Below are 10361 nucleotides of genomic sequence, written 5' to 3' on the forward strand. Positions count from 1 at the left end.
CTCTCCATCTACCTGTTTGTCATTTAGATCTACCTCCATTATTCAACACCTTGACCGTGTGTGTCTCTCGTGTGTGTGTGTCGTGTGTGTGTGTGTGTGTGTCTCTCGTGTGTGTGTGTCGTGTGTGTGTGTGTGTGTGTCTCTCGTGTGTGTGTGTCGTGTGTTTGTGTCTCTCGTGTGTGAGTGTGTGTCTCGTGTGTCGTGTGTGCGTGTCATACCCGTGTGTGACCTCATGTGGCGGGTCAGGTCCTGCAGAGACCAGAATCTTTTGCCGCAGACGTTGCAGATCTTCTTCCTCTTGTCTACTCGTCTTCCTGTCGCCTCTCCTCCCTCTGAACTCTTTGGTTCGGACGCCTCCTCGTCACTCCTCTCGTCCTTCTCCTTCTCCTCCTCCTCCGACTCCCCGCTGTCTCCTCCCTCGCTCTCACCTCCCCTCGCTCCTCCTTCCTCCTCCTCCATCTCCACCTCCTTCTTCTGCTCTTCCTCTGTCAGTTTGGCATTGTTGCTCTCCGTCGCCTCCTCTTTCACCGGCGGGTTCTCCTCCGCTGAAGCCGGCGTCTCCTCGGAGAGGTGCGCCCTCTCGTGGCGAGCGAGGGTGGTGGCGTAGCGGAAGCTCTTCTTACACACACGGCACACGTGTTTGTACTCCGGCTGCTGCTTCACCGCGGGGCTGCTGGAAGAGGAGGAGGCGCCGCTTTTCTCCTTCTCTTGGCTTTCTGTTGCTACTTGGGGAGCAGAGGTAGAGGATGAGGAGGATGAGGAGGATGAGGAGGATGACGAGGATGACGAGGATGAGGAGGAGGCAGGTTGGGAGGACTGTTCTTCCTGAGCGGGGCCTGAAGACGTGGAGAGCTTGAAGTCGATTAGCTTTTTGCCGAAGTTCAGGTCCAGACTTTTGTTGCTGTGGCAGTCGTCATCGTCTGCGCTGTCCGCCTGGAAGACAGGAAGGAGAAATCAGCGCTGGATCTATTAAAATCCCACTGTGCAGATTCTCCCATCAAGGTTTCCCGCTGAATTTCAAACTAAAAGCCCTTACAGTGCAGTATCCGCTGTCAGGGATGATGTCACGCACACTGCGTTGGAGTTCAAAGTCCATTAACAGCCTAAAGATGTTCTTAAGGAACCGGTTCTTTTTGTTCCAACAGATAACAGAGATGAACCCAAACTTCAAGAAGAACATTTTTATGCACTTTAGCAACCGTTTTCCAGTTGGTTTTCTCCAGTAATCTCTTAAACTTGGAGGAGGGGGGTTAGAAGAACCCGGTTTTCCAGCTAAGAGTTCTCCTGAACGAAGATGATTTCTTGGATGTGTGAGATAAGAAAGACCGCAGACAGGGAAAGTGTAGACCAGAGGTCACTAATAGGCGGACCGCGGTCCGGATCCGGACCCAGCCGCCGTCCTCTCCGGACCGCCGACCTACAGCACATTTATTATTGAGACTTACTACCTCGTGACGGAGCGTTTCTATTTTAACCCGCGCAGCTTTTCTAGCATTTACTGTACTGGTTTAGAGGACCAGGAAACTCACAGACCAATCGCCTCATGTGACGCTGCTCAGCCAATCAAATCTGTGCATACCGATGCTTGCGAGTCGAGTCCGCGAGATTCACCAGAGACGTTTTGGAAACACACCCAAATTGAGGAGACGAAAGATAAAAGAGATTTCACATGACTTTTAATCAAGAATGTACAGATTTTTACATGTACATTCCTCCCACGGGCAGTTCAAACCCAGAATATCTCATAGATCTCCAATATGCTAGCTGGAGCTCACGTTTCTCACTGAACAACAGAAAGTAGGAAAGTGGTAGCTCTGTAAGAGGAAATGAAAGAGAAGAGGAGGCATTACAGCTGTTCATTTGTGTGTTTATTATAAAATTGGTTAAGACTACACTTCATCACTTCAAGCTACACTTTTTATTACATTTTTTCTAAAAACTAGGCGCTTTAGTTTACTTAAATTTAGAATTTATTATTTGAATAGTTATTATTTATTATCCTTCCAGTTTGATGTGAAAACTGACTGAAATATTATTTGATTTGACAGTCCGTTGTTGACTAAAAACATGTGTTGATACAACTATAGGTTATAGTACTGAATGATAACGCAGGTTAGTCGTTTTGATGTTCTGGACCTTTGCTTCAGGAAATTTTCTCTAACTAGACCTCTTTGAAATCTAATTGAATACCCCTGGTGTAGACAAACTAACACTGTGTGTCCTCTGGAAGTCTGTTTCCAGAACAGGAATCAACACCCTGTGTCGCTTATACAGTTAAACCAGGAAAGACACGAGGTCAGGAGCTGTTCCAGTCAGGAAGCCGGACCTTATTACAGTTTTAACATTTTACGTTTATTCATTTAGCTGACGCTTTTATCCAAAGCGACTTACGGCTGCTATATATGTGAGAGGTCTCACGCCTCTGCAGCAATGAGGGGTTCAGTGTCCTGCTCAGGGACACACTGGTGGACGTGTCACAGTGTGGATTCGAACCCGAGTCTCATCCACTGCTCCACTGCCAAGCCCACCTTATGTTGTTCAAGTCAGCTGTTAGCCAAAAAGCTAAAAGGAAGAACGGAGAACGAGGGAGAGAGGCGTTCTTCTAGCTGTAAGTAGCTACTGCCGTTATTGTGTCACAGTCTAAGACGCAAAGAACACGTGCGACCAGCTTTAAACCGTCAACACTTCTACATCTGATTTATTGAAGCATCTGCTGAAGCAGCACAGCGACGTGAAACTCCGGCTGCCGCCGCCAGAGATGATGCACTCGTCAGGAGAGAGCGGCGCTGAGGAAACGATTTGTAAACGTTTTTTATTTTGTTAAATCCTGCATATCCAGAGCCTTTTACTGCACAGCATCATCTGGTCTGACAGGCTGCTGTGTGAGTTCATTATTGTTCCAGGGAACTGGATTCATTTTAGTGAAAGTAATATAGTAACGTAACTAATTACCTTTTTACCCAGTAATAAGTAAAGTAATGTTAATACCTTTCTAAGGAGTAATAATAATAAAACAGAACTAAAGCCCAACACTGAAGGGGACACGCCTGAATAGTGACAGTCGTCAGGTCACTGCAGTGCGTCTAAACGTGTGTCAGCACACAGGTAGCGTTACCTTGGAGCTGTTGCTCTGTGGAGGCTGTTTTCCCCGCGCTGCTCTGGTCTCTGGCGCCCCCTGCTGGTCCGGCTGCTCCGTGGTTTCAGTCTCCTGCTGCTCTGCACCGCTGGCGGCTGGACTGGATCCTGCAGCACAAACGGACACGAGTCGGAGTCATCAGCTGCAAAATAGCTACTCAGCTTTTGTTTAGACCCTAAAGGTCTTTGTTAGATTGTGTGCAGCGTGAACACAGGAGGAAACGCGAGGGAGCGAGATGGGAGTAACAAGAAAAGGCTACGGTTCGAACAACATATTTGAAACCAACGACCTCAGACTAATTGAAACAACAGAACGTGTAAATTTACACAAAGTTGACAAAACAATGCTGATCAAAGTTTCCAAAAGCAAAAGGCAGCGTCCTCACGTGTGTTGTTTGGTCTGACCAACCGCTCAAACCCCAAATATGTTTATTCACGTAAAGCAAAGAAAAGCAGCGAGCGTTCCCAGCTGCGACCAGCAGGCAACAACTGATGATCAGAAAAGTTTCTGCATTACTGCGTTGTGATTTCACTCATCAGTCAATCGATCAGGAGGTTCAGCTCTACTTCTTTCTGATGACTAACCGTGGCTTGAATTGCGGGTGGGGCACGGTGTTGTCGCCTCTTGCTGGTCGGAGGGGGCGGGACTCTCTGACGTGGGGGCGGAGCCCGAGTCTGTGGAAGTGCCGGGATCCTGCGCTTCCGGTGCGACCTGCTCCGTCTCCGACTGACTCTCTGTAACACAGTCGACACAGTGACCAACACACACATCAACAGTCTCCAGGTGAGAAACAAGTCTGCTCCGGGATCAACAATGATCGTTGCAGCTCAGTGTGCTGCTCAGGTTCACCTCTTTCTGCTAAGGAAGCAGTCTGAGAAGGGAAAATAACCACCGCTTCGTATCAAAAGGCTTGGAAACGGCCGACAGATAATAATATTCAAAAGAACTTTATTTATTGTCATACAAAAAGACGGCAAAAGAAGTAGAAGAAGCTGCAGGAAACAAAACAGCGGAAGCACGATTTTAAAATGAATCAAATTCTAAATAAATAACCATGAAATTTAATCTGTTCAAAGCTCCAGTTTTTATTTCTGACCTGCGCTCTCGATCGATCCTTCATCTCCGTCCTTCTTGGCGAGGGCGCCGTTGCGCCGCAGCGTTCGGTGCGTCACGCCGTGTTTCCTCAGCAGGTGGCGCTCACAGTTAGATTTGGTGGAGAAGAAGGCGTCGCACTTGGGACAGGGGAAAGGCTTCTGGCCTGAAGAAACACAAAAGGAGTCAGATGAGGAGACGTTTTACTTTATTTGTAACAGAACACATCCGGACTGACAAAGAGTACTATCAGCTAAATGTACTTTATCATCAGCAGTAAGAGTAAAATGTCCAGTTTTACTTCTTCAAATACACTCCGCTTAGTCCTGCGGTTCTCAACCTAGGGGTCGGGCCCCTCCATGGGGTCACCAGATGAGTCTGAGGGGCCGTGATTGACACATTTATATCCATATTCTGGACTTTGTGTGCGCACAATCTTACAAATATCTCGGCACTCAACACTGAGCTTTGAACAGCAGCGTGCAGCCGTGGCACCAGCGTTTGTTTTGTTTGAGGAAACTTTTTTCACATTTGGGTGGTTTGGAAACGTGAGAAACAGAAACTCCCTGAACCAAACTGTTAACCTGCTGAGTCGACAGATAACTGTAAATTGATGACGCCGCCTTTTGAACAGGGAATTTCAGCCTCTCACGTCTAAACGAAAGTTTTTGGTCCCAAAGAGATTGATTTACATTGATTTATGTATTTTACTGCAACCTTGAGTACTTTTATTATGTTTTATCTACTGTTTACTGTAATTTGTTTAGTGTTTGTTTCCGAATGTGAGGATGACTTGTTCACTGCTGAGACATATTAGCCTACAGGGACAAATAAAATAAAACCTGAACCCGTCTCTTTGGTGGAACAAACCTGCTTTGTCGCAGAGGGTTTTGTATTTTATCAGCTTTATTCTGGAAGGTAACTAGTGGGGGGGGTGACGAGACAAGATTTTAAGACTTTAGTGCTGAATTAAATGAAAATTGAGTATTAAACACTTTATTTTCTGCATTCTGATGAATATTTTTTTTTTTATATATATATGAAGAGAAACACAAAATTCAGGTGGCAGGTGACGATAAAATGCAGGTCTGTAGATCAACTTTCATGATTCAGTCTTCCCTCCTCTTTGTGTCTTTGTTTGAGGAAGTAACCTCTTTAAATCTGACTGTGGCTCCTTTTCACCTCAATTATAAATTATTTAATTTTAATTCAGTTAGAAACTCCTGGACTTTAACAGCTCCTGTGTTTCAGCAGCTTTTCTGCTCATGTTCAAAACTTTCTGCACGTTCAGAATCTCCCCCACAGATCTGTGTTTTCTGACAGGTCCAGAGAAAAGTCGTAACATTACCAACGTCCTCATTTAATGAGAAGTCTACCTGCCGAGCGGGTTCAGCTGATTCCAATCACAGCGTACGCCAGTGTCAATCACCTGGGCGGAGTTTATTTGTATTTCACTGAGTGAGAAAAATAGCGCGAGTCTCGCAGCTTTTTACCCGATGAGAAATATCGTCACAATTTAATCTCGCGGGACCTCGTGGCGCGATATCTCGTCACACCCTTAGTAACTTGCATCTATAGCTGTCAGATAAAAGAATTAAGTGAGGTACAAGTACTCCAAAACTGTACGCAAGTGCAGTACTGAGTAAATGTTACCGGTGTGGGTCAGCATGTGTCTCTGCAGGGAGCTGGCCCAGGGGAACACTCGGGGGCAGAAGGGGCAGGTCATCTTCTGGACAGAGTTGGAGTAGGCGTTCTTCTTTCCTTTGGACTGCGGCGCCACCGGCGCCGGCTTGGCCTCCTCCTTCACTCCTCCCTCCCGCTCCTCCGCTCCTCCCGCTCTGTCGACATCTGTTGACAGCGAGAGGTTTGAATGAAGTCTCAGTGAGTCACCTGTTCCTCAGCTCGGTCATCTTTAACGTGTCCCCTCCTCCCTCCTACCTCTCTTTCCTCCCAGGTCCGCAGCGCCGGTCTGCAGGTAGGTGCTGAACTTGTTGGCGTCGGTGGTGGCCAGCATCTTCTCCACGCTGGCGAACTCCCCGCTGGACTCCAGGTCGATGCCGCCGCCGCTAACAACGCTCTTCTCCTTCACCGTCAGCGCAGCGGGTTTCTTCCTGGAACGCTTCCTGTGTTTTATTGTTTGATATGTTTTAACTTTGATTATCTTTCTGTAACTGTTGAAAAGTACAAAACTGTGAATTAAAAAACACATTTCAGCGGGGAATCACCAGAAGCAGCAGGTTATCTTAATGACCGTTTTGAATGAAGCTCACCTGGAGGATCCCTCAGACGTGTCCTCGCTCTGCGTCTCCGGGACAGCGGAGGGTCCTGCAGCAGGATCGGCCTGACAGGCGGCGACCGCTGCCCTGGTTTTGCCCTCCAAGGCGACGGCCTCTCTCTTCAGCAGGTCCGGAGCTCCGGAGACCGAGTGGATGATCTGAGCGATGGAGGCCAGAGGAGGGAGCTCCTTGAGGGCGGCGGAGGGAGGGGAGGAGGCCGAGGAGGCCGGTTTGGGGAGCAGGGGTTTGAGGCGCTGGGCTCGTGTGGAGTTGTTGAGGCTGGGGAGGGGCGCGGGGGGCGGGGTGGATCCAGGGGGGAGCTGGTAGCAGCCGAGCTGGGGGTGAGGGTGCAGGGGAGGCAGGGTGTTGCCCGCCTTGTCCTCCTTGGACAGAGCGTGCTGCTGCTCCACTATGCTGCTGCCGCTCTGCTCCGTCTTGATCTCCTTCATCTGTCCGGCGCTCACCTCCCTCCTCTGCCTCTTGCTGGGGATGGACAGATCGATGGGCTGGTCCAGGACGGAGCAGTCGAAGGTGGGGGACACGCTCTCCAGTTTGACCCCAGGAGAACCCGCGTGGCTGCCCGAGCCACGACTCTTGGCGGAGAAGTCCAGCGGCTGGTCCAGTTCTGTAGGATAAATCGCCAGCTCCTCCACCTTCACCGCCTGAATCGGAGGCGGACTCATCCCGTTCAGCGCCATCTGACTCACGGCAGCAGCTCGGCCAGAGGCGGCGGTAGCGACGGGAACGGCGGCAGGCAGCAGTGTGGCGATGTGCTCTTCGATCTCCCTCTCCTGCACCTCGGGGTGCTGCTTCAGCAGGTGGTGAATGCAGTTGCGTTTGGCCAGGAAGGCGGCGCCGCAGCGGCGGCACTCGAACGGCTTCCTCTGGCAGCCGTTGTGTGTGCGCAGGTGGATCTGCAGCGCCCGGTACGTCTTCAAGTCCTCGCCGCAAAACCGGCAGGTCGTCTCAGCTCCGGTGCAGCCCGTCTCCATGTCCTGGGTGGTGGTGGTGGGTCCGGCAGTGATCGCCGCCGCCATGTTGGCTGTAGTGGTGGAGGTGACGTACTTGATGTTCTTCTCGATGTCCTTCCTCGAGGTCTTGGCGTGCTTCTTCCTGAGGTGGCGCTCGCAGTTGGCCTTGACAGTGAAAGGATAGTGGCAGACCCGGCAGACGTACGGGCGCTCGCCGCTGTGCGTCCGCAGGTGTCGGATCAGCGTGGCTTTGTCGGGAGCCACGTAGTCGCAGATGTTGCACTGGTGGGGAAGGATGCCGAGGTGGAAGCGCATGTGAGCCTGCAGGACGCCGGAGAAGGCAAACACCTGGTCGCAGAATCGGCACGGGAACAAGCCTTTAGCCGAGCCGGCGTTGTTTCCCCCTTTGGCTCCTGGCTTTCTCCCGCTAAGCCCCGCCTCCTCGTGTCCTGCGGTGTTAGCAGCTGGCGGCGAATCAGATAAAGGCGTGTGAGCGTCACTCATACACTCTGCGTCCAACTGCCCTCCGTTCCCAGATGAAGAGGAGGATGAGGAGGATGAGGAGGGCGTTTTGAAGAGAGTCGGGTTGGGAGGCGGCAGGCTGGGGCTGATGCAGCCCAGTGAGGCCTGCTGGGAGCTCTGGAGGGGGGGAGGAGTCGTCGCCGTGAGGCTGGAGCGAGGGGTGATGGGAGGTTTGGGCTTCAACGGAGGCATCGCCTTCTGACCTGGAGGAGGAAGAAACAGAGTCAGTGAGTCTCTTTTGGATCCTAAATCTAAAACACAAAGACGAGAGCGTGCAGCTCGAGCCGCCACACACCTTGACCTCCAGCAAATCCTGGAGCTTTGGCCAGAGCGGGGAGGGTCAGGGCCATCTGATTCGGCGCTGCAGACGCCACTTTGAGGATCTGCTGGATGTCCGCCAGCTCCATGATCCCGGCTCCCCCTGCCTCTCCGGGTTTGACCCCCGACGAGCCCGCGCTGCCTGTTGCGGCGCTCCCGTCAGGCTGCAGGAGGAAGCCGGTCTGGAAGGGCTGCAGGGAGAGCAGGCTCAGGGCGTCTGTCTGGGAGAGGCCCTGCAGGGCTGAGGCGGAGCCCGAGGCCTCCATCAGCGGGATGCTGAGGGCCGCCAGACCGCCTACGCCCAGCCCCAAAGTCAGCCCCAGACCTCCGGACAGGTAAGCTGAGGCCGGCTCCTGGGGAAGGCTGGAGGACGGCGGCTCCACGTGGATCACCTTGATGCTGTCCAGGTGGGCCTGATGGATCTCATCGTCTGTGGGACCAGACTTTACCTGAGGAGAAAAACATCAGAGGGCCGTTACGGGGCTGCGTTTGTCTTTTCTTTAAACTTCTTAATTTGACTTTCTGTGATAAAGATTTACTTCCGAAGCTCACCTTGGAGACGTGCAGAAGGCCCAGCGACTCCAAGAAGCCGGCCTGCTCTGAGGGCGGGGCTTCTTTCTCAACATCCTGACCGCCGTTCTCGACGCCGTTTTCTGCGTCTCCACCCGCTGCTTCGTCCTCCGTGTGCTGCGTGTCCTGCGTGTCCTGCGTGTCCTGCGTGTCAGCGGTGGCGGGTTTGTCGGAGTGGGAGATGGATTTATGGAGGTCCAGGGCGGAGCGAAGGGGAAACGCCTTGTCGCAGCAATCGCAGACGAACCGATGGAACTTACTGATGCAGCGACGAAGGTTTGTCTCGCACCAAACCTGGAAGGAAGCACAGAGGTGATTAAATACTGACCCAGGAGGGTGATTTCTGTCCGAGTGGCGTTCACAGCGGCGTGCGTTGGTACCTGCGCGATGTGAGCGAACTTCTTGCAGGAGAAGTCTATGAAGGCCAGGTCGTTGAAGCCGGTGGGGATGGAGGGGTTGTTCTGGATGAAGGGCCGGCCGCTGGGGTCCTGAGGGAGCAGCTTATGAACCCCGGCGTTGTGACGCAACAAACCACGGTGGGTTCGGAAAGACAGGCAGCAGAGATCACACCTGGGAGACACAGCGAGGGGAGCCGTCAGTAAACACCGACGCCGAGTGACCGGCAAACAAAATGATCCCAGCAGGTGGCGCCATTACTCTGTGCTCCTGCATGTTTCATCACTTTAAGGTTAAACCTCGAGAGGTTCTTCAAAAGGCCGTTTGACGGTTTAGATTTGGTTGGAACATGTCAGGAGGGTCGTCACGTGTACAGAGACACTGAGCTGAGAGGACAGCTGCTCGCTGTCACACACTCTAATCACCAATGTGTGCGTGTGTCCATCAGTATCGCTCGCCAACCAGTTAACCTGCAACATCTAGTTGGACGTCAGGTTTTCCTTTTCACCTGCAGGGACGCACGAACTTCAACGGTCTTGTTTTGTCCTAAACTCAAAATTTATTTTAAAAAACTACATTTTGGGAAGCCGGAGCCAAAAAACGGTTCGTAGTTTACTTGACTTGTTTTGTCCAGTTCGTCCCCAACTTTTATTTGCTTTCCAGTGAAAACATTTGCTTCTGAAAGAGTCCTCAGTCCACAGATTAGATTTATCAGCACACCTGCAGACTACATTACCCACAATGCAACTCGGCTGTGCTGTTAGCGGCTAACGTAGCCGGCAGCAGAGACGAGCAGCAGCTGATTTGTTCTCAATGAGACTTTGTGAATAAATAATTTGGCTCATCCCAGCGCTCCTCCCTCCCTCTCCTCTCCCTCTCCTCCCTCCTCTCCCTCTGCTCCCTCCTCTCCTCCTCCCTCTCCTCCTCTTCTCTCTCCCCCTCCCTCCTCTCCTCCATCCCTCTCCTTCTCTCCTCCCTCCTCTCCTTCATCCCTCTCCTCCTCCGTCCTCCCCCCTTTCCTCCCTCCCTCTCCTCCTCTCCCCTCTCTCCTCCCTCCCTCTCCTCCCTCGTCTCTCCTCC

The 10361-nt window shown here is 51.8% G+C and overlaps 1 protein-coding gene across 6 annotated transcripts in view; it reads right to left on the reverse strand.

Moving 5' to 3' along the window:
* rreb1a (ras responsive element binding protein 1a) overlaps positions 1 to 10361 on the reverse strand; it is a 70633-nt gene that overhangs the window by 6818 nt on the left and 53454 nt on the right. For 5 of the 6 annotated variants that reach the window (XM_046044471.1, XM_046044461.1, XM_046044485.1 and 2 more), the window contains 10 exons: positions 9266 to 9455; positions 8868 to 9179; positions 8293 to 8764; positions 6499 to 8200; positions 6167 to 6399; positions 5882 to 6076; positions 4233 to 4394; positions 3721 to 3870; positions 3116 to 3243; positions 219 to 933 (listed from right to left, as the gene is read on the reverse strand). In XM_046044471.1, coding sequence (XP_045900427.1) covers positions 219 to 933; positions 3116 to 3243; positions 3721 to 3870; positions 4233 to 4394; positions 5882 to 6076; positions 6167 to 6399; positions 6499 to 8200; positions 8293 to 8764; positions 8868 to 9179; positions 9266 to 9455 — 4259 coding nt within the window. The remainder of the gene's footprint in view (positions 1 to 218; positions 934 to 3115; positions 3244 to 3720; positions 3871 to 4232; positions 4395 to 5881; positions 6077 to 6166; positions 6400 to 6498; positions 8201 to 8292; positions 8765 to 8867; positions 9180 to 9265; positions 9456 to 10361) is intronic. The other variant, XM_046044498.1, reaches the window with a different exon arrangement.

Source organism: Micropterus dolomieu, linkage group LG01 (genome assembly GCF_021292245.1).
Source record: "Micropterus dolomieu isolate WLL.071019.BEF.003 ecotype Adirondacks linkage group LG01, ASM2129224v1, whole genome shotgun sequence".
NCBI lineage: Eukaryota > Metazoa > Chordata > Actinopteri > Centrarchiformes > Centrarchidae > Micropterus > Micropterus dolomieu.